This window comes from Salvelinus alpinus, chromosome 9, assembly GCF_045679555.1.
Source record: "Salvelinus alpinus chromosome 9, SLU_Salpinus.1, whole genome shotgun sequence".
NCBI classification, from domain to species: Eukaryota; Metazoa; Chordata; class Actinopteri; order Salmoniformes; family Salmonidae; genus Salvelinus; species Salvelinus alpinus.
Window position 1 is genome coordinate 5,267,548 of NC_092094.1, and position 24,811 is coordinate 5,292,358.

Consider the following 24,811-nt stretch of genomic DNA (forward strand, 5'->3'; position numbering starts at 1 on the left):
TTGTTTGTACAGATGAACGAGGTACCTTCAGGCATTTGGAAATTGCTCCCAAGGATGAACCAGACTTGTGGAGGTCTACAATTTCTTTTCTGAGGTCTTGGCTGATTTCTTTTGATTTTCCCATGATGTCAAGCAAGAGGCACTGAGTTTGAAGGTAGGCCTTGAAATACATCCACAGGTACACCTCCAATTGACTCAAATGATGTCAATGAGCCTATCAGAAGCTTCTAAAGCCATTATGTCATTTTCTGGAATTTTCCAAGCTGTTTTAAAGGCACAGTCAACTTAGTGTATGTAAACTTCTAACCCACTGGAATTGTGATACAGTGAATTATAAGTGAAATAATCTGTCTGTAAACAATTGTTGGAAAAATTACTTGTGTCATGCACAAAGTAGATGTCCTAACCGACTTGCCAAAACTATAGTTTGTTAACAAGAAATTTGTGGAGTGGTTGAAAAACGAGTTTTAATGACTCCAACCTATGTGTATATAAACCTCCGACTTCAACTGTATCTGTTGAAGCAGTCCTTGCCCCTATATTGCCTCGGGGATATCAAAGGGGTGAATATAATATTACGGTAATGGTATATAATATTACGGTAATGGTATATAATATTACGGTAATAGTATATACTATTATGGTAATGGTATATAATGTTACGGTAATGGTATATAATATTACGGTAATGATGAAGGCCAAAGATATTACTGAAACGTGGGTTCTTCTTGTACCTGCAGACCAGGTACAACGAGAATGTATTAACTTGTATATTAGTGTACGAATGTATTGTGAGATGCTGAGAATACACTGTGATCGATGAAACTGGTGACAAGGCTAATTATTGTTTTCCAAAATGTGTTTTAAATAAAATTACATTTATTACATGCAATGATGAAAATGAAAGTAAAATACGTTTAAAGAAAAATCACATATTGTACTCCAAAATGTCGCACATGTTCCCTAGTGCACTTTTGACCAAGAGCCATAGTGGTTCTGGTTAAAAGTAGTGCACTATATAGGGAATAGGGTTCTATAGGGCTCTGGTCTAAAGTAGTGCACTATATAGGGAATAGGGTTCTATAGGGCTCTGGTCTAAAGTAGTGCACTATATAGGGAATAGGGTGCCATTTGGTTATTACACAAGGAGCACATCGTCAATTACTTGAATACCCTGACTCAATTATCTCCAGTAAAAAAAGTGTGTGAATCTCGCAATTTAAAAAAAAAATACATTTTCGTACACTATTTGAACATGACATTTAATACAACACATCTAATAATAACCAATTATGGCATTGACAGAGTAGAACACATTTTATACACATTATTTACAGTACAGTACAGTACAGTACAAGAGGCCTGTGTTAAAGGAGGTCACTGTGCTAGTCTAGCGGTAACACTTCCTCCCTCGTCGCCTCACAGCCAGACAGGAAGCCAGGACATCCGGTTGTTGGGTACTCGACAGAGGCTAACGTCTCGCACGTGACTGCCCTCCTTGACACCGTTTTAACCCACCTACGCTGTCGAAAAGCTAGAGATTCTTGGTAGAGATCTTTCAAGCTGGGGAGCGAGGTTATGAATCTGACTCTAATCTGACTTAGAGGAGTTGCCAACAACCGGATCTATCCGGTTTTCAGGGATATACTTTTCTGCTGAAAACCAGATGTGGGAACTCCGCTCAGGCGTGTTTTTAACACCTGCTACGTTACGTTACATTGCGATTGACAGCTCCTGGAGTGATGGTTGGTGGCTGTCTTTCTGAATTTCATCCTGGAACACATAAGAAGAAGAAAATAACTTTATTTACGGTTAAATCAAGAATATTGACCTATTACTACAGATGTAGGATCTTAATTTGATGACCCTGTTGCGTATTTGAGGTGGTTTAAATAGGCTTCTAAAGTTTGTAATTTCCACTTAGAAATTTCAGACTTGATTTTGGCTAGGAAAATGTCCATTAATTATAATATAAATACAAATGCACACTTGTTGATGCAGGATTATTTTCTTCCTGTAGAAAACTGGCTCAAATTAAGATCCTACATCTGTAGAGCTACAGTAGTGATGGTGACTGTTAGAAGGCAACTAAATGAAGCCCTGGACCAGAGCTAGTGAGCAGAGCTACAGTCGTGATGGTGATTGTTAGAAGGCAACTAAACAAAGCCCTGGACCAGAGCTAGACTTGCATCTACTTATTAAACTGGCAGACTTACCGTAGGAAGTACTAAGGTTGTCAAAGGTGTGGTGGTTACGCTTGCCAGGAAGTTGGAGTTCAGGTATCCCTCTCCAAAACAAACATCTTCATCTTCATCGTTGTCCACCCCGACGCTGAAGGCCTCTCGTATCTTCTCAGGGATCAGACAGTCCAGCAGAACCACCAGGATTCCGATGACCAGACACAGGACACCTGGAAAACAAGATGGATGCCTTTTTAACAAAATGTCCTTTAATGTTGTTATTTAGTGTGGATAACTTGGCTCTTTCTCAATTAATCTTTCCTTGATTCCTAGAGTCCTTTCTCCTAACCTCATAACCTCTTGAGATGGAGACTAGGAGAGAGGACACAAGGAATTGAGGAAAGTTTAAATTGAGGAAAGAGCCTTTGAGCTCTGGTAAACCTTTCTTTACCTGTGGCCAGCGCCAGCCAGAAAGAACCGCTGTACTCTGTCTGGAAGGCTCCAGAGGTGCCGATGGTGAACAGACAGGTAGGCAGGTTCATGATGGTGGAGAAGGAGGCCATGGAGAAGAAGATGAAGGCGGCAGTGGCCACCATCATGTAGCCGGCGTACAGGATGACAGGCATGGAGAACAGCACGTTGGCTACCATCCAGCAGCAGAACGCTGTCCTGGGGAGGGGGGAGACAGCACTTGTTTTAAATTTGACAGTGTATGTACAGTCAGACGATTTTCAATCGTTCTGGATGCCGCTTCAGTAACCCCTACGTCTTACTTTAACCTTTAACCCCCTCAAAACATTAACCCTGAACATCTAACTTAAACCTTACCCTTCCCTCACCCCCTCAAAACATTAACCCTGAACATCTAACTTAAACCTTACCCTACCCTCACCCCCTCAAAACATTAACACTGAACACCTAACTTAAACCTTACCCTACCCTCACCCCCTCAAAACATTAACCCTGAACATCTAACTTAAACCTTACCCTACCCTCACCCCCTCAAAACATTAACACTGAACACCTAACTTAAACCTTACCCTACCCTCACCCCCTCAAAACATTAACCCTGAACATCTAACTTAAACCTTACCCAACCCTCACCCCCTCAAAACATTAACACTGAACATCTAACTTAAACCTTACCCTTCCTTCACCCCCTCAAAACATGAATCATGAACACGTAAACATCATAACTTTGATCTCCATCCCTGTGATTCCCATAATGGCGCCGGAAGAGGATTGCGGCCTTTTCACAGGCTCCTAAACAATTGTGCAATCTTTTTTTTCGCATTGTTTGTCATTTATTTTGTACATAATGTTTCTGTCACCGTCTCTTATGACCGAAAAGAGCTTCTGGATTTCAGAACAGCGATTACTCACCTCCAACTGGACAAAGATTTTTTTATTTAATGAGTCTGACGCGAAGGATATACTGTTTCTCCCAGACCAGGCCCCAAATCCCCATCGTTCTCATGAAGAAAAGACGCAGGTACAGGGGGCGCAGATCCGGGTACCTTGAGAGAATTCGTTGGCGAGCGGGTAATCTGCCTCTATCATCCGTTCTATTTGCCAACTTGCAATCACTGGAGAATAAACTGGATGAGCTCCGTTCGAGACCATCCGTTGTGGCTGAACAACGACACGGATAATATACAGATGGCTGGGTTTTTCGTGCATCGGCAGGACAGAACAGCTACAGAACAGCTGGTAAGACGAGGGGTGGTGGTGTGTGTCTATTTGTCAATAACAGCTGGTGTGGGATGTCTAATATTAAGGAATTCTCTAGGTATTGCTTGCCTGAGGTAGAGTACCTCATGATAAGCTGTAGACCACACTATCTACCAAGAGAGTTTTCATCTATATTTTTCGTAACCGTCTATTTACCACCGATGATGGCACTAAGACCACACTCAACCAGCTGTATAAGGCAATAGGCAAACAAGAAAATGCTCATCCAGAAGCGGCGCTCCTAGTGGCCGGGGACTTTAATGCAGGCAAACTTAAATCAATTTTACCTCATTTCTACTAGCATGTCACATGTGCAACCAGAGGGGAAAAAAACTCTAAACCACCTTTACTCCACACACAGAGACCATACAAAGCTCTTGCTCACCCTCCTTTTGGCAAATCTGACCATAATTATATCCTCCTGATTCCTGCTTTCAAGCAAAAACTAAAGCAGGAAGTACCAGTGTCTTGCTCAATATGGAAATGGTCAGATGACGCAGATGCTACACTACAGGACTGTTTTGCTAGCATACACTGGAATATGTTCCGGGATTCATCCAATGGCATTGTGGAGTATACCATCTCAGTCACCGGCCTCATCAATAAGTGCATCGACGACGTTATCCCAACAGTGACCGTGCGTACATATCCCAACCAGAAGCCATGGATTACAGGTAACATCCGCACCGAGCTAAAGGCTAGAGCTGCCACTTTCAAGGATGCTTATAAGAACTCCTGCTATGCCCTCAGACGAACCATCAAACAGGCAAAGTGTCAATACAGGGCTAAGATTGAATCCTACTACACCGGCTCTGACGCTCGTTGGATGTGTCAGGGCTTAACAAACTATTACGGACTACAAAGGGAAACCTAGCCGCGAGCTGCTCAGTGACGTGAGCCTACCAGATGGGCTGAATGTCTTTCATGCTCGCTTCAAGGAAAGCTACACTGAAGCATGCTTGAGAGATCCAGCTGTTCCGGAAGACTGTGATCGCGCTCTCCGTAGCCGATGTGAGAAAGACCTTTAAACAGGTCAACATTCACAAGGCTGCGGGGCCAGACGGTTTACCAGGACATGTACTCAGAGCATGAGCGGACCAACTGTCAAGTGTCTTCACTGACATTTTCAACCTCTCCCTGACCGAGTCTGTAATATCTACATGTTTCAAGCAGACCAACATAGTCCCTGTGCCCAAGAAAGTGAAGGTAACCTGCCTAAATGACTACCGCCCCGTAGCACTCACATCGGTAGCCATGAAGTGTTTTGAAAGGCTGGTCATGGCTCACATCCACACCATCATCCTGGAAACCCTAGACCCACTCCAATTCGCATACCGCCTCAACAGATCCACAGATGATGCAATCTCTATTGCACTCCACACTGTCCTTTCCCACCTGGACAAAATAAACACCTATGTGAGAATGCTGTTTATTGACTACAGCTCAGCGTTCAACACCATAGTGCCCTCAAAGATCATTACTAAGCTAAGGACCCTGATTCTAAACACCTCCCTCTGCAACTGGATCCTGGACGCCCCCCAGGTGGTAAGGGTAGGTAACGACACATCTGCCACGCTGATCCTCAACACGGGGCCCCTCATGGGTGCATGCTTAGTCCCCTCCTTTAATCCCTGTTCACCCACGACTGCGTGGCCAAGCACGACTCCAACACCATCATTAAGTTTGCTGACGACACAACAGTGGTAGGCCTGATCACCGACAACGATGAGCAGGACAACAACCTCTCCCTCAATGTGAGCAAGACAAAGGAGCTGATCGTGGACTACAGGAAAAGGAGGGCCAAACACGCCCCCATTCACGTCGACGGGGCTGTAGTGGAGAGGGTCGAGAGTTTTAAGTTCCTTGGTGTCCACATCACCAACGAACTATCATGGTCCAAACACACCAAGACAGTCGTGAAGAGGGCCCGACAACGCATTTTCCCCTCAGGAGACTGAAAAGATTCGGCAAGGGTCCCCAGATCCTCAAAAATTTCCACAGCTGCACCATCGAGAGCATCCTGACCGGTTGCATCACCACCTGGTATGGCAACTGCTCGGCATCTGACCGTAAGGCGCTACAGAGGGTAGTGCGTACGGCCCAAGTACATCACTGGGGCCAAGCTTCCTGCCATCCAGGACCTATATACCAGGCAGTGTCAGAGGAAGACGCAACAAATTGTCAAAGACCAGTCACCCAAGTCATAGACTGTTCTCTCTGCTACCACACGGCAAGCGGTACCGGAGCACCAAGTCTTGGACCAAAAGGCTCCTTAACAGCTTCTAACCCCCAAGCCATAAGACCTCAGGTAGAATATGTATGCATGTTAGTATACTGTATATTTAAAAAACATTTTTTATATTAAACCTAACCTATACCCCCGCACATTGACTCGGTACCGGTACCCCCTGTATTTAGCCTCGTTATTGTTATTTTACCGTGTAATTCTTTTTTGTATTTTTTTAACTTTAGTTTATTTAGTAAATATTTCCTTAACCAACAATGCAGTTTTAAGAAAAATAGAGTTAATAAGGGCTTGTAAATAAACATTTCACTGTAAGGTTGACACCTGTTGTATTCGGCGCATGCAACAAATCACGTTTGATTTCATTTGATTTGATGCTTAACATTAACCTTCGGATCTGGTGGTGAAATATCCACTACAGGTATGTGTTTAGATTTAGTCAGCTTACCAGAGAGTGGCCGAGGCGTAGCGCCCAGAGTATCTATACTGGTAGATGAGGCCACAGGGGTTGTTGAGGGTAAACTTCTCAGCGATATAGAGGATGGGGTTAGGTAGACCTCTCTCTAGGGCGTCCTCGTACTCCTCGTCGATGGTGTCTTTCCACTCAAACATCTCGTTGTAGTTGATGGTCTCGTTCAGTTGATTCACAGGATTCCCTGGAAGGATAGAGACCATAGAGGACAATGGGCGGTTATAATCCATGCATTTACAACACACATGACAAGTTATGTGTCACAATACCAGACCTAGGGCTACAGCACTGGTAACCATGTGGGGGGCAACCTGTCTGTCACAATACCAGACCTAGGGCTACAGCACTGGTAACCATGTGGGGGGCAACCTGTCTGTCACAATACCAGACCTAGGGCTACAGCACTGGTAACCATGTGGGGGGCAACCTGTCTGTCACAATACCAGACCTAGGGCTACAGCACTGGTAACCATGTGGGGGGCAACCTGTCTGTCACAATACCAGACCTAGGGCTACAGCACTGGTAACCATGTGGGGGGCAACCTGTCTGTCACAATACCAGACCTAGGGCTACAGCACTGGTAACCATGTGGGGGGCAACCTGTCTGTCACAATACCAGACCTAGGGCTACAGCACTGGTAACCATGTGGGGGGCAACCTGTCTGTCACAATACCAGACCTAGGGCTACAGCACTGGTAACCATGTGGGGGGCAACCTGTCTGTCACAATACCAGACCTAGGGCTACAGCACTGGTAACCATGTGGGGGGCAACCTGTCTGTCACAATACCAGACCTAGGGCTACAGCACTGGTAACCATGTGGGGGGCAACCTGTCTGTCACAATACCAGACCTAGGGCTACAGCACTGGTAACCATGTGGGGGGCAACCTGTCTGTCACAATACCAGACCTAGGGCTACAGCACTGGTAACCATGTGGGGGGCAACCTGTCTGTCACAATACCAGACCTAGGGCTACAGCACTGGTAACCATGTGGGGGGCAACCTGTCTGTCACAATACCAGACCTAGGGCTACAGCACTGGTAACCATGTGGGGGGCAACCTGTCTGTCACAATACCAGACCTAGGGCTACAGCACTGGTAACCATGTGGGGGGCAACCTGTCTGTCACAATACCAGACCTAGGGCTACAGCACTGGTAACCATGTGGGGGGCAACCTGTCTGTCACAATACCAGACCTAGGGCTACAGCACTGGTAACCATGTGGGGGGCAACCTGTCTGTCACAATACCAGACCTAGGGCTACAGCACTGGTAACCATGTGGGGGGCAACCTGTCTGTCACAATACCAGACCTAGGGCTACAGCACTGGTAACCATGTGGGGGGCAACCTGTCTGTCACAATACCAGACCTAGGGCTACAGCACTGGTAACCATGTGGGGGGCAACCTGTCTGTCACAATACCAGACCTGGGGCTACAGCACTGGTAACCTGGTGGGAGGCAATCTGTCTGTCACAACCTGTCTGTCACAACCTGTCTGTCACTGGTAACCATGTGGGAGGAAACCTGTATGTCACAACCTGTCTGTCACAACCTGTCTGTCACAACCTGTCTGTAACTGGTAACCATGTGGGAGGAAACCTGTCTGTCACAACCTGTCTGTCACAACCTGTCTGTCACAACCTGTCTGTCACTGGTAACCTGGTGGGAGGCAACTTGTCTGTCACAACCTGTCTGTCACTGGTAACCATGTGGGAGGAAACCTGTCTGTCACAACCTGTCTGTCACAACCTGTCTGTCACAACCTGTCTGTCACAACCTGTCTGTGACAACCTGTCTGTCACAACCTGTCTGTCACTGGTAACCATGTGGGAGGAAACCTGTCTGTCACAACCTGTCTGTCACTGGTAACCATGTGGGAGGAAACCTGTCTGTCACAACCTGTCTGTCACAACCTGCCTATCACAACCTGTCTGTCACAACCTGTCTGTCACAACCTGTCTGTCACAACCTGTCTGTCACAACCTGTCTGTCACTGGTAACCATGTGGGAGGAAACCTGTCTGTCACAACCTGTCTGTCACAACCTGTCTGTCACAACCTGTCTGTCACTGGTAACCATGTGGGAGGAAACCTGTCTGTCACAACCTGTCTGTCACAACATGTCTATCACAACCTGTCTGTCACAACCTGTCTGTCACAACCTGTCTGTCACAACCTGTCTGTCACTGGTAACCATGTGGGAGGAAACCTGTCTGTCACAACCTGTCTGTCACTGGTAACCATGTGGGAGGAAACCTGTCTGTCACAACCTGTCTGTCACAACCTGTCTGTCACAACCTGTCTGTCACAACCTGTCTGTCACTGGTAACCATGTGGGAGGAAACCTGTCTGTCACAACCTGTCTGTCACAACCAGTCTGTCACTGGTAACCATGTGGGAGGAAACCTGTCTGTCACAACCTGTCTGTCACAACCTGTCTGTCACAACCTGTCTGTCACAACCTGTCTGTCTCAACCTGTCTGTCAATGGTAACAAAACAAAAAAAAGAGGAGCAAGCTATTCTATCTAGTCTGTCTTTTCCTGCATGGGACTCCAAGAGCTAAGGAGTGTTATCTAAGGAGAGGCCAGCGGAGAGGCCAGCGGAGCACAGGTGCTTGGGTATTACGCAAGAGACAGAGGCTATCCGTTAGAAGCTTATTAAACATAGGCCATCATTCATTAGCTAAATATAAGACTAAACCTGTATTGAATTTATTACCTGAAAGAAATAGGCTAGGACATCTATATATATGACTATATATCAATCTGGAACAGGATGATCTATTTTGGATACAATTTGAATGGAATTGATGGAGAGAGAGAGAAAGACCACTCGCTCGTGTACTGATTTAAAGCAACAATATATGAGTGTTTTAAAACTTTCCAGCTGGATTTTAAAACAAATAATCTTTACAATTTAGAAGAAAATAAATAATAATAAGGTGACCTCATGAAATCCAGATGTAGATGTGTAAATTAGACATGATCTATTTCTATATTACTGTAGCAGAGCAGACAGAGCTATTTCTATATTACTGTAGCAGAGCAGACAGATCTATTTCTATATTACTGTAGCAGAGCAGACAGATCTATTTCTATATTACTGTCGCAGAGCAGACAGATCTATTTCTATATTACTGTCGCAGAGCAGACAGATCTATTTCTATATTACTGTAGCAGAGCAGACAGATCTATTTCTATATTACTGTAGCAGAGCAGACAGATCTATTTCTATATTACTGTAGCAGAGCAGACAGATCTATTTCTATATTACTGTAGCAGAGCAGACAGATCTATTTCTATATTACTGTCGCAGAGCAGACAGATCTATTTCTATATTACTGTCGCAGAGCAGACAGATCTATTTCTATATTACTGTAGCAGAGCAGACAGATCTATTTCTATATTACTGTAGCAGAGCAGACAGATCTATTTCTATATTACTGTAGCAGAGCAGACAGATCTATTTCTATATTACTGTAGCAGAGCAGACAGATCTATTTCTATATTACTGTAGCAGAGCAGACAGATCTATTTCTATATTACTGTAGCAGAGCAGACAGATCTATTTCTATATTACTGTAGCAGAGCAGACAGATCTATTTCTATATTACTGTAGCAGAGCAGACAGATCTATTTCTATATTACTGTAGCAGAGCAGACAGATCTATTTCTATATTACTGTAGCAGAGCAGACAGAGCTATTTCTATATTACTGTAGCAGAGCAGACAGATCTATTTCTATATTACTGTAGCAGAGCAGACAGATCTATTTCTATATTACTGTAGCAGAGCAGACAGATCTATTTCTATATTACTGTAGCAGAGCAGACAGATCTATTTCTATATTACTGTAGCAGAGCAGACAGATCTATTTCTATATTACTGTAGCAGAGCAGACAGATCTATTTCTATATTACTGTAGCAGAGCAGACAGAGCTATTTCTATATTACTGTAGCAGAGCAGACAGATCTATTTCTATATTACTGTAGCAGAGCAGACAGATCTATTTCTATATTACTGTAGCAGAGCAGACAGATCTATTTCTATATTACTGTAGCAGAGCAGACAGATCTATTTCTATATTACTGTAGCAGAGCAGACAGAGCTATTTCTATATTACTGTAGCAGAGCAGACAGATCTATTTCTATATTACTGTAGCAGAGCAGACAGAGCTATTTCTATATTACTGTAGCAGAGCAGACAGATCTATTTCTATATTACTGTAGCAGAGCAGACAGATCTATTTCTATATTACTGTAGCAGAGCAGACAGATCTATTTCTATATTACTGTAGCAGAGCAGACAGATCTATTTCTATATTACTGTAGCAGAGCAGACAGATCTATTTCTATATTACTGTAGCAGAGCAGACAGATCTATTTCTATATTACTGTAGCAGAGCAGACAGATCTATTTCTATATTACTGTAGCAGAGCAGACAGATCTATTTCTATATTACTGTAGCAGAGCAGACAGAGCTATTTCTATATTACTGTAGCAGAGCAGACAGATCTATTTCTATATTACTGTAGCAGAGCAGACAGATCTATTTCTATATTACTGTAGCAGAGCAGACAGATCTATTTCTATATTACTGTAGCAGAGCAGACAGATCTATTTCTATATTACTGTAGCAGAGCAGACAGATCTATTTCTATATTACTGTAGCAGAGCAGACAGATCTATTTCTATATTACTGTAGCAGAGCAGACAGATCTATTTCTATATTACTGTAGCAGAGCAGACAGATCTATTTCTATATTACTGTAGCAGAGCAGACAGATCTATTTCTATATTACTGTAGCAGAGCAGACAGATCTATTTCTATATTACTGTAGCAGAGCAGACAGATCTATTTCTATATTACTGTAGCAGAGCAGACAGAGCTATTTCTATATTACTGTAGCAGAGCAGACAGAGCTATTTCTATATTACTGTAGCAGAGCAGACAGATCTATTTCTATATTACTGTAGCAGAGCAGACAGAGCTATTTCTATATTACTGTAGCAGAGCAGACAGATCTATTTCTATATTACTGTAGCAGAGCAGACAGATCTATTTCTATATTACTGTAGCAGAGCAGACAGATCTATTTCTATATTACTGTAGCAGAGCAGACAGATCTATTTCTATATTACTGTAGCAGAGCAGACAGATCTATTTCTATATTACTGTAGCAGAGCAGACAGATCTATTTCTATATTACTGTAGCAGAGCAGACAGATCTATTTCTATATTACTGTAGCAGAGCAAACAGAGCTATTTCTATATTACTGTAGCAGAGCAGACAGATCTATTTCTATATTACTGTAGCAGAGCAGACAGATCTATTTCTATATTACTGTAGCAGAGCAGACAGATCTATTTCTATATTACTGTAGCAGAGCAGACAGATCTATTTCTATATTACTGTAGCAGAGCAGACAGATCTATTTCTATATTACTGTAGCAGAGCAGACAGAGCTATTTCTATATTACTGTAGCAGAGCAGACAGATCTATTTCTATATTACTGTAGCAGAGCAGACAGAGCTATTTCTATATTACTGTAGCAGAGCAGACAGATCTATTTCTATATTACTGTAGCAGAGCAGACAGATCTATTTCTATATTACTGTAGCAGAGCAGACAGATCTATTTCTATATTACTGTAGCAGAGCAGACAGATCTATTTCTATATTACTGTAGCAGAGCAGACAGATCTATTTCTATATTACTGTAGCAGAGCAGACAGATCTATTTCTATATTACTGTAGCAGAGCAGACAGAGCTATTTCTATATTACTGTAGCAGAGCAGACAGATCTATTTCTATATTACTGTAGCAGAGCAGACAGAGCTATTTCTATATTACTGTAGCAGAGCAGACAGATCTATTTCTATATTACTGTAGCAGAGCAGACAGATCTATTTCTATATTACTGTAGCAGAGCAGACAGATCTATTTCTATATTACTGTAGCAGAGCAGACAGATCTATTTCTATATTACTGTAGCAGAGCAGACAGATCTATTTCTATATTACTGTAGCAGAGCAGACAGATCTATTTCTATATTACTGTAGCAGAGCAGACAGATCTATTTCTATATTACTGTAGCAGAGCAGACAGATCTATTTCTATATTACTGTAGCAGAGCAGACAGATCTATTTCTATATTACTGTAGCAGAGCAGACAGATCTATTTCTATATTACTGTAGCAGAGCAGACAGAGCTATTTCTATATTACTGTAGCAGAGCAGACAGATCTATTTCTATATTACTGTAGCAGAGCAGACAGAGCTATTTCTATATTACTGTAGCAGAGCAGACAGATCTATTTCTATATTACTGTAGCAGAGCAGACAGATCTATTTCTATATTACTGTAGCAGAGCAGACAGATCTATTTCTATATTACTGTAGCAGAGCAGACAGATCTATTTCTATATTACTGTAGCAGAGCAGACAGAGCTATTTCTATATTACTGTAGCAGAGCAGACAGAGCTATTTCTATATTACTGTAGCAGAGCAGACAGATCTATTTCTATATTACTGTAGCAGAGCAGACAGAGCTATTTCTATATTACTGTAGCAGAGCAGACAGATCTATTTCTATATTACTGTAGCAGAGCAGACAGAGCTATTTCTATATTACTGTAGCAGAGCAGACAGATCTATTTCTATATTACTGTAGCAGAGCAGACAGATCTATTTCTATATTACTGTAGCAGAGCAGACAGATCTATTTCTATATTACTGTAGCAGAGCAGACAGAGCTATTTCTATATTACTGTAGCAGAGCAGACAGAGCTATTTCTATATTACTGTAGCAGAGCAGACAGATCTATTTCTATATTACTGTAGCAGAGCAGACAGATCTATTTCTATATTACTGTAGCAGAGCAGACAGATCTATTTCTATATTACTGTAGCAGAGCAGACAGATCTATTTCTATATTACTGTAGCAGAGCAGACAGATCTATTTCTATATTACTGTAGCAGAGCAGACAGATCTATTTCTATATTACTGTAGCAGAGCAGACAGATCTATTTCTATATTACTGTAGCAGAGCAGACAGATCTATTTCTATATTACTGTAGCAGAGCAGACAGATCTATTTCTATATTACTGTAGCAGAGCAGACAGATCTATTTCTATATTACTGTAGCAGAGCAGACAGATCTATTTCTATATTACTGTAGCAGAGCAGACAGATCTATTTCTATATTACTGTAGCAGAGCAGACAGATCTATTTCTATATTACTGTAGCAGAGCAGACAGATCTATTTCTATATTACTGTAGCAGAGCAGACAGATCTATTTCTATATTACTGTAGCAGAGCAGACAGATCTATTTCTATATTACTGTAGCAGAGCAGACAGATCTATTTCTATATTACTGTAGCAGAGCAGACAGATCTATTTCTATATTACTGTAGCAGAGCAGACAGATCTATTTCTATATTACTGTAGCAGAGCAGACAGATCTATTTCTATATTACTGTAGCAGAGCAGACAGATCTATTTCTATATTACTGTAGCAGAGCAGACAGATCTATTTCTATATTACTGTAGCAGAGCAGACAGATCTATTTCTATATTACTGTAGCAGAGCAGACAGATCTATTTCTATATTACTGTAGCAGAGCAGACAGATCTATTTCTATATTACTGTAGCAGAGCAGACAGATCTATTTCTATATTACTGTAGCAGAGCAGACAGATCTATTTCTATATTACTGTAGCAGAGCAGACAGATCTATTTCTATATTACTGTAGCAGAGCAGACAGATCTATTTCTATATTACTGTAGCAGAGCAGACAGATCTATTTCTATATTACTGTAGCAGAGCAGACAGATCTATTTCTATATTACTGTAGCAGAGCAGACAGATCTATTTCTATATTACTGTAGCAGAGCAGACAGATCTATTTCTATATTACTGTAGCAGAGCAGACAGATCTATTTCTATATTACTGTAGCAGAGCAGACAGATCTATTTCTATATTACTGTAGCAGAGCAGACAGATCTATTTCTATATTACTGTAGCAGAGCAGACAGAGCTATTTCTATATTACTGTAGCAGAGCAGACAGAGCTATTTCTATATTACTGTAGCAGAGCAGACAGAGCTATTTCTATATTACTGTAGCAGAGCAGACAGATCTATTTCTATATTACTGTAGCAGAGCAGACAGATCTATTTCTATATTACTGTAGCAGAGCAGACAGATCTATTTCTATATTACTGTAGCAGAGCAGACAGATCTATTTCTATATTACTGTAGCAGAGCAGACAGATCTATTTCTATATTACTGTAGCAGAGCAGACAGATCTATTTCTATATTACTGTAGCAGAGCAGACAGATCTATTTCTATATTACTGTAGCAGAGCAGACAGATCTATTTCTATATTACTGTAGCAGAGCAAACAGAGCTATTTCTATATTACTGTAGCAGAGCAGACAGATCTATTTCTATATTACTGTAGCAGAGCAGACAGATCTATTTCTATATTACTGTAGCAGAGCAGACAGATCTATTTCTATATTACTGTAGCAGAGCAGACAGATCTATTTCTATATTACTGTAGCAGAGCAGACAGAGCTATTTCTATATTACTGTAGCAGAGCAGACAGAGCTATTTCTATATTACTGTAGCAGAGCAGACAGAGCTATTTCTATATTACTGTAGCAGAGCAGACAGAGCTATTTCTATATTACTGTAGCAGAGCAGACAGATCTATTTCTATATTACTGTAGCAGAGCAGACAGATCTATTTCTATATTACTGTAGCAGAGCAGACAGATCTATTTCTATATTACTGTAGCAGAGCAGACAGATCTATTTCTATATTACTGTAGCAGAGCAGACAGATCTATTTCTATATTACTGTAGCAGAGCAGACAGATCTATTTCTATATTACTGTAGCAGAGCAGACAGATCTATTTCTATATTACTGTAGCAGAGCAGACAGAGCTATTTCTATATTACTGTAGCAGAGCAGACAGATCTATTTCTATATTACTGTAGCAGAGCAGACAGATCTATTTCTATATTACTGTAGCAGAGCAGACAGATCTATTTCTATATTACTGTAGCAGAGCAGACAGATCTATTTCTATATTACTGTAGCAGAGCAGACAGATCTATTTCTATATTACTGTAGCAGAGCAGACAGATCTATTTCTATATTACTGTAGCAGAGCAGACAGATCTATTTCTATATTACTGTAGCAGAGCAGACAGATCTATTTCTATATTACTGTAGCAGAGCAGACAGATCTATTTCTATATTACTGTAGCAGAGCAGACAGATCTATTTCTATATTACTGTAGCAGAGCAGACAGAGCTATTTCTATATTACTGTAGCAGAGCAGACAGATCTATTTCTATATTACTGTAGCAGAGCAGACAGAGCTATTTCTATATTACTGTAGCAGAGCAGACAGATCTATTTCTATATTACTGTAGCAGAGCAGACAGATCTATTTCTATATTACTGTAGCAGAGCAGACAGATCTATTTCTATATTACTGTAGCAGAGCAGACAGATCTATTTCTATATTACTGTAGCAGAGCAGACAGATCTATTTCTATATTACTGTAGCAGAGCAGACAGATCTATTTCTATATTACTGTAGCAGAGCAGACAGATCTATTTCTATATTACTGTAGCAGAGCAGACAGATCTATTTCTATATTACTGTAGCAGAGCAGACAGATCTATTTCTATATTACTGTAGCAGAGCAGACAGATCTATTTCTATATTACTGTAGCAGAGCAGACAGATCTATTTCTATATTACTGTAGCAGAGCAGACAGATCTATTTCTATATTACTGTAGCAGAGCAGACAGATCTATTTCTATATTACTGTAGCAGAGCAGACAGATCTATTTCTATATTACTGTAGCAGAGCAGACAGATCTATTTCTATATTACTGTAGCAGAGCAGACAGATCTATTTCTATATTACTGTAGCAGAGCAGACAGATCTATTTCTATATTACTGTAGCAGAGCAGACAGATCTATTTCTATATTACTGTAGCAGAGCAGACAGATCTATTTCTATATTACTGTAGCAGAGCAGACAGATCTATTTCTATATTACTGTAGCAGAGCAGACAGATCTATTTCTATATTACTGTAGCAGAGCAGACAGATCTATTTCTATATTACTGTAGCAGAGCAGACAGATCTATTTCTATATTACTGTAGCAGAGCAGACAGATCTATTTCTATATTACTGTAGCAGAGCAGACAGATCTATTTCTATATTACTGTAGCAGAGCAGACAGATCTATTTCTATATTACTGTAGCAGAGCAGACAGATCTATTTCTATATTACTGTAGCAGAGCAGACAGATCTATTTCTATATTACTGTAGCAGAGCAGACAGATCTATTTCTATATTACTGTAGCAGAGCAGACAGATCTATTTCTATATTACTGTAGCAGAGCAGACAGATCTATTTCTATATTACTGTAGCAGAGCAGACAGATCTATTTCTATATTACTGTAGCAGAGCAGACAGATCTATTTCTATATTACTGTAGCAGAGCAGACAGATCTATTTCTATATTACTGTAGCAGAGCAGACAGATCTATTTCTATATTACTGTAGCAGAGCAGACAGATCTATTTCTATATTACTGTAGCAGAGCAGACAGATCTATTTCTATATTACTGTAGCAGAGCAGACAGATCTATTTCTATATTACTGTAGCAGAGCAGACAGATCTATTTCTATATTACTGTAGCAGAGCAGACAGATCTATTTCTATATTACTGTAGCAGAGCAGACAGATCTATTTCTATATTACTGTAGCAGAGCAGACAGATCTATTTCTATATTACTGTAGCAGAGCAGACAGATCTATTTCTATATTACTGTAGCAGAGCAGACAGATCTATTTCTATATTACTGTAGCAGAGCAGACAGATCTATTTCTATATTACTGTAGCAGAGCAGACAGATCTATTTCTATATTACTGTAGCAGAGCCTATGCTGCAGGAAATGTAGGTCCACCTGTCACAATAAATAATACAAGTTACCATGATGAGATGATAGGTCTACATACTGAGATGAGCTGCCGGTTTCACCCTGACCTTAAAGAAGCCGTTTTAGTTCTATGTTTGGTGAGGTCAGGGTGTGATGTGGGGTGGGCATTCTATGTTTTGTATTTCTTTGTTTTTGGCCGAGTGTGGTTCCCAATCAGAGGTAGCTGTCTATCGTTGTCTCTGATTGAGGAATCATACTTAGGCAGCCCTTTTTTCCCCCCAACCTTCCGTTGTGGGATCTTGTTTGTGTGTAGTTGCTTTCTGCACTGCATATAGCTTTTACGTTCGTTTTGTATTTTTGTTGTTTTTCGGTGTCATTTTTTTTATTAAAGAAAAATGTACGCCTAAAACGCTGCACCTTGGTCTCATTCTAACGACGAGCGTAACAGTTGATCATGCAGCGACCAGAGAGAAGGCCGTATAGAATAAAGATTCAGACATCGACATATCATTTAACAGTTTCCATTTTGCACGTCATGTTCATATAAATAATGTATTATAATATTTTATTATAATTTACCGGTTTCTCGCTGTTATTTATCCCGGGAAAAGGGGAGTGGTTTTGGCAGGTTCCCTCCATTCAACCCTAGCGTAGATATTGCGTCTCCATTGGTCCACTAGTTTTCAAGTGACGGTTCATCTTATGAAGACTCGAGGCTGTAATCGCTGCCAAAAGGTGCTTCAACAAAGTACTGAGTAAAAGGGTCTGAATACTTATGTAAATGTGAAATTTCTGTTTATTTTTCTTTATATATTTGCTAAAATTTCTAAAAACTAGTTTTTCGCTTTGTCATTATGGGGTATTGTGTGTAGATTAATGAAGAAAAAAAAATATTTTAATACATTTTTTGAGTAAGGCTGTAACGTAACAAAATGTGGGAAAAGTCAAGGGGTCTGAATAGCTTCCGAATGCACTGTATAAGTACTCTGTATTAGTAGATTTATGGTCATTCCGGTGTCTGCATTGGCAGTAGAGCATTTACGGGGGCATTCATACTTACTGAGCAGAGCAGAGCTGTTGTGAAGGAAGTTGTCAAAGAAGTGAGTGTGTTTATACAGGAAGTACCGCCCCCTCCCACCTACCAACCAATCATTGTCAATGCGGAGCTATATGGAGCTATACGTAGCCCGGACGGCGATGTGGAGGCCTATAAGTTTGTCATATTTATTTGAATGTACATTTTGGGTCAGTTTAGCGTCCCCCCCTAGCCTATTGGACGCACCGCCTACGGTCTACGGGGCTCACCTCTTAAAGTAATGTTGATGCCGTACAGTCCAACGTGCAGTCCCACCTCAGCGTTCACCTCCTCACTGCTGAAGGACTTGTAGGTAGCGTTGGTGGTGGCTCGGGCCTCAGCCCAGTCACTGGTGAAATTCAGTGCTGAGATTGAGATTAAGATTAAGATTGAGATTAAGATTGAGATTGAGATTAAGATTGAGATTAAGATTGAGATTGAGATTGAGATTAAGATTGAGATTGAGATTGAGATTGAGTGTCATACTAAAAACAACAACAATACAACGAACTACTTTATAGCAGTTGATTATCATTTCTTTTGATGTGCGTTTACTGTGAAATAATTGACACCCTCTCGACAAAATCAGAATCGAGTAGCCTAATTCAACAATTCTTTACATTACGTTACATTACAATCCTGTGGTATAAAATAAATATGTAGAGAGTTCAAAACTCTTGTATAGTGTTGCCAAAGATGATGATGTGAAATTGAAAGAGATGTCCAGCTAGTGTACAGTACTTACCTACGATTACTACACCTATGAAGAGACTGATGATGATTCTGAACGTCCAGAACAGTCTCTAGAAGAGAGGGTTTGAGGACACAAGTCAGGTCACGAAACACGGTACCTACCTTCACTGACTGACAACTACAATACATTTTTTATTATTGTTTTATTAATCCATTTGATGTTAATCACTTTCCAAGGGGAAATAATCAGTTTAAGTCAATATGTATCTACATTGAGCAATTATATTATCTAATCATAGGCAGTACAGTAGGTATACGGAGTCAGATTTGTGTCAACAGAAATGGAACATTAAGATCAATCGAGTCTGAAGATTCCATTTCTGTTGGCATTAATATTACGCCATAGGAAGGTTGCACCAGTTGGTTCTACTCACCGACTTGCCTCTGATACCTGGCAGAATAAAAAGGAAGCTGACCGTGAGGACCAGGAAGACCAGGATAATGGTGAGGAGGTGGGTGTTGAAGATAAAGGAGGTTCTTGGTAAAGGGTAGAATGGGTAAATGTCATCGTAGAAGGTCATCTTTCCTCAGGATCTCCGGGGCTGAGAGCAGACGGCGTGACCAGAAGAGACAGTGTTAGTGTGTTAAGAGCAGGGTGTCTAAGTTACCCTCTAAAGATCCAGAGATAGGCGATACATTGAGCCATCAGTTCATTACTATATAGTAGGGGATAATGTACACTGGGGAATTGGAATGTTACATCACCCCCCCCCAATTTTTTTTTTACTTAATTAAAAAATTACTGTAACGACCCTGGGTTTATAAGCGCGGAAATCAACTCTGTCGCACGAGCATGCATTTGCGGCACAGTCGATAGCGCGCCGGACCTCGGGCTAGAAGGTCGAGGGTTCGAGACCTGCTCCCTGCTGTTTCATAACTGTCACGGTTTTCTAAAATAGAACCCAGAAGCAGACCAGGACAAGGAGAGTAGGACGAAGGTGAGTATTTATTTACAAGTTTAAACGTAGAGGTAGAAAGATCCAGCTGGCGGAGCGGGCAGCGGAGGTGAGTTGATGGGAGTGAATAGGCAGATCCAAGGGAGTAACAGAAGTCACCGACGACCAGGCAGGGATGGGGTGAGTGTTCCGGGTGAATGATGTTCATGGCTAACGATCCGGCAGGGAATGGATGTCAGGTCAGAGCTTATGAAGTGGAGGGGTGATGATCAGGACCAGGTGTGCAGATAGCTGATGGGATACAGGTGCGGGTAATCAGAGATCTCCCAACTAGCTACGTCGCCCGGCAACTAGACAGGGTGCGTTCCAGGACACCGGAAAAACACTCCAGGACAGAACACAGGCAAAAACAGACTCAGGAAGCGGGATTCGTGACACATAACAATCCTTACAGATGCACTCCAGGGGCCAGTTGCACCAGTTGGGGGTAAAATAAAGTTGGTTTTAAATGCTAGGTCGGGCATAGATACGTCCTACTTTGGGATCAGAATTTAAACTTGTTGCACCAACCAAAAATAAGACTAGTCGTAGCTAAATCCGGCGTAAGCAATATGCGTTCATGAGATTTGATGCTTCATAAGGATGGTTGCTAGGCAGCGCCGCTTACTAGGCTGTTACGGTCCTCACGGCAGTAATAAACGTTGCGAGGCTTGTCCTCATTACTTCGCAAATCCCACCACTATGTATGCACGTTTTCTTAACCACAAGTGGATGGATCAACTAATAATTATTGTGGGAATGAATTTCACTGAATTACGAAAATATTGGAATAAAGTAGGCTAGTGCCATTGAAGGAATTTATCATATTGTTGTTTATGGAAACTCACAAATTCATCCTACCATTTTAAATACTTTAAAGCAGTAGCCGTTTGTGGTCAACTATAATTTCAGTACCAAGAATGAGACAGTGTTATCGCACTGCTTTGAGACAAGCGTGGGGATTCGTCATGATAAATCAATCAATGTCAGATTTTTGTTTCCCGGAATCTCCATTTGTATATTTGGTTACAATTAGGCTGGGAAAATGTTAGCCAAACTGAGATGAGTGTTTATGATGATAATCTTTGGTCTAGTTTGCTCGTCTAATGGTGTTATCAGAACATTTTGCTAGCAAGTTAGCATTTTGCTAGCATGTTAGCATTTTGCTAGCATGTTAGCATTTTGCAAACATTTTGCTAGCATGTTAGCATTTTGTTAGCATTTTGCTAACATTTTGCTAGCATGTTAGCATTTTGCTAACATTTGGCTAGCATGTTAGCATTTTGCTAACATTTTGCTAGCACGAAAGCCTAGAGTAACAGCTGGGTTATTTTGCTCTTCAATCACGTAGTAGCCTAGGCTATATTATCCTGACTACAAGCCCTTGACTTGTCTGATAATTAATCAATGTGATTTTCTTTCACTAACTTTCCTTCTGTGTATTTGGTTACTTGATCTCTGTCTGGGCAAATAAGTGGAGGTCACAGCTTTATTTATTAGTTTGCTAATATCTGATCAGACACATTTAGCATGCTTTAATGTAGCATAAATCAATTGTATTATTTTGGCTATAGACTCGTGCATAGCCATCTCGAAAAGCCCTCGGAGGTTGTGAAATATGAACACGAGACTCACATCCTTTAAAAATATATATATTGCTATTATTTTGTCTGTATATCATGAAATAAGAGAGTCCCAATTTAACATCCTATGCCTACTCTCTACTAGGCGTAGCTCATAGAAGGGCTTACGACCAGCTGGTGCAACAGGTACAATTTTTAGGTACTTTTAGGTCCTGCATAGAGCACATTTTACATTGGATTTAGAGTTACGACCCACTTACGATCAACTGGTACAACCGGCCCCGGGATCTTAAGCACAACAAACAAATTGAATTCGAAACATATCACTCGAATATGATGACGTAGTACACAATTTGATGACCTGGTACATAAAAAAACATCCTGAAGGGGCCCATGGCTGGGTCTTTTTTTACAAAAACGTCTGTAGAGTCCGAATGGTTTGAGCTACAAACTATTAAAAGCTATCTATGAAAAGCTGAGACTCTCACGGACACTCGCAAGCTACATAAGAGTTGTTAGAAGGTAAGGGGTTCTTCTACATAGAAGATCATAGGACATCCCAGGACATAGTGTCTATAATACTGTAAGGGGTTCTTCTACATAGAAGACCATAGGAAATCCCAGGACATGGTGTCTATAATACTGTATGGGGTTCTTCTACATAGAAGATCATAGGACATCCCAGGACATAGTGTCTATAATACTGTAAGGGGTTCTTCTACATAGAAGATCATAGGACATCCCAGGACATAGTGTCTATAATACTGTAAGGGGTTCTTCTACATAGAAGATCATAGGAAATCCCAGGACATAGTGTCTATAATACTCTAATAAGCTCACATAGTTGCCGTCAAACTACAAACAGTAGTCACTGACTTAGTTGGGATATTCATTTCTCACTGAGCAAACAATTTCTGTATTTACAGCATTCATATAAATTATTATTTATCAGGTTTTTGCTTTGGTTGAGCTTTAGTTTTTATGTAGACATTTGCCAATAAAACTCATGAATGCAACAGTTTGTGTCAAATAGTTTTGTGTTCTAGTTGTAGCCCTGGTTGTCCTTTAAAGAAAATGGTAAAACACTTCATTGTGAGGCTCAATATAAGGGCTGGACATGCAGATAAATGAAAGTCAGATGAATGAAAAGCAGATTTTTTTTGTTGTGGTCTCAGGATGTATACTATATATTATATCACTTAAAGAAAGTATTTTATTTCTGAATCAAGACAAAATAATTTTTACTTGAACACACTCATTTGGTAGGCCAATTTTGGGGGGGTTTTCATACAAAGTGCTTTAAGAAACCACTCTGTTGAGACTAAGAGCACATTCAAACTAAACAGAGTACGGGAACAGTAAGTGGATACTCTTGCACTCAAGTTTACCCTCTTTGGCAAACTATCACCGCCAAAAACCCATCTCAAATTAGACCATGCAGGTTTGTAAGCAACAAACACATAACAAAGAAAACACACAAACAAAAAAAATCCTCTAACTCCATCTACCTCTGAACAACCACTATGCTATTTTCCTGTCATTCATAATAAGTATGCTTAAAATAATATAAAATAATTTAATTAACTAATTTAAAATAATGCTCACCTGAAAGTGCAAAAAAAGTAGACCACCAGATCAAGACAGAGGCAGAAAGATGGGAAAAACGAATGTACTAACACACAAAGGCGAGAGACTTATTTTATACCGGGAACTTCTTTTGTGTATCTTTAGGCTTGCATTGATTGGTATTCTTTTGGAACAGAGGTGTGTGAACCGGTGACGACCATTCCTACAAGGAAACGCATGTGTCCGTATATTATGAGAACTTAGGTCTTAGACACACTGTTGGCTGTTCTTCCACGGAGCGCCTTTTTCGCTCACCTGGATTTCTCGTAACTCCGGCTCTTCAGTACGCATGACATTTCATCCTCAAAATTGGGTAAGTTTTCCAGTTTAAAAAAAAGTAATAATAATTAACATTTCCTGTTTAAAACCTTTCTTTAGTGTTGTTTCTTCCATACAATGTACAACTACTCTATATGTGTCAGCCACAATTTAATTATACCAGTTATTAAAGCACTGCTAATCACATAGATTTTACGCATTTTACGCAACGTATTAGGCTATATCGCATTTATTTAAACCATTTTCCCGATGGGTTCCTACCTTGCACTTTCCACACCAGTAGGCTGCACCTCGACAACTCTTGACCGTCTTGGAGTGGGTCTCTACGTGCTGAGGTGAATCTCTCGCATCAATGGATTTGCGTAAACAGATGTGGACAGTGCTAGCAGTGCTTTCTCTTATCGTTCAACGTAAGTAGCCTTGTAACCAGTTACTTATTTCGGGTTATTTATGTACGACTAGTAAAACCCACGAAAAATGCATAACCTTTGATAAATAACTATTATATAAGTACTGCATTTTGAGTATCACTCTGAAAGGACCGCTACCTGTGCAGATTCTCAGGCCAAAGTCCACTGGGAAGTCCAACGATATGACGGCTGGTATAACAACTTAGCCTATCACAGTCGAGGTGCTGTTGGTAAGTTTATCACAAAATGTTACCCACTAACTTACAATATTAAATATTTTTAAAATATTAATATTTAAAGATATACGATGCGTTTATAGAAAGTCATATGTTGCATTGTTGCTTTATGACGAGGAACTCCTCTGTGCGCGTGCAGGTTCCCCCCTGGTCCGCCTCCTGCCCGCGCGCTACTCTGACGGGGTCCTCCAGCCGCTCCAGGAGCCACAGCTTCCCAACCCGCGCAGGGTCAGCGATGTGACGGCCAGGGGCCCCTCGGGCCTACCCTCTGCACATA

At 40.9% G+C, this 24,811-nt stretch overlaps 2 protein-coding genes across 2 annotated transcripts in view; one reads left to right on the forward strand and one right to left on the reverse strand.

Moving 5' to 3' along the window:
* Nucleotides 1-506: 506 nt before the first annotated feature.
* On the reverse strand, nt 507-23,722 carry duox2 (dual oxidase 2). The gene is made up of 8 exons (XM_071415762.1): nt 23,589-23,722; nt 19,840-20,007; nt 19,458-19,515; nt 18,943-19,077; nt 6,605-6,812; nt 2,632-2,849; nt 2,217-2,410; nt 507-1,773 (listed from the first exon to the last, which is right to left on the reverse strand). Exons 2-8 carry the CDS (start codon nt 19,984-19,986, stop codon nt 1,714-1,716), a joined length of 1,020 nt encoding a protein of 339 aa, XP_071271863.1. The 5' UTR covers nt 19,987-20,007; nt 23,589-23,722; the 3' UTR covers nt 507-1,713.
* Nucleotides 23,723-23,821: 99 nt separating this feature from the next.
* duox (dual oxidase) overlaps nt 23,822-24,811 on the forward strand; it is a 32,894-nt gene continuing 31,904 nt past the window's right edge. Inside the window, exons 1-4 of the mRNA XM_071415764.1 lie at nt 23,822-23,922; nt 24,169-24,298; nt 24,445-24,528; nt 24,674-24,811. The exon at nt 24,674-24,811 is cut by the window's right edge and continues 27 nt beyond it. Of these exons, the coding sequence (XP_071271865.1) occupies nt 24,241-24,298; nt 24,445-24,528; nt 24,674-24,811 (280 nt within the window). The 5' untranslated portion in view covers nt 23,822-23,922; nt 24,169-24,240. The remainder of the gene's footprint in view (nt 23,923-24,168; nt 24,299-24,444; nt 24,529-24,673) is intronic.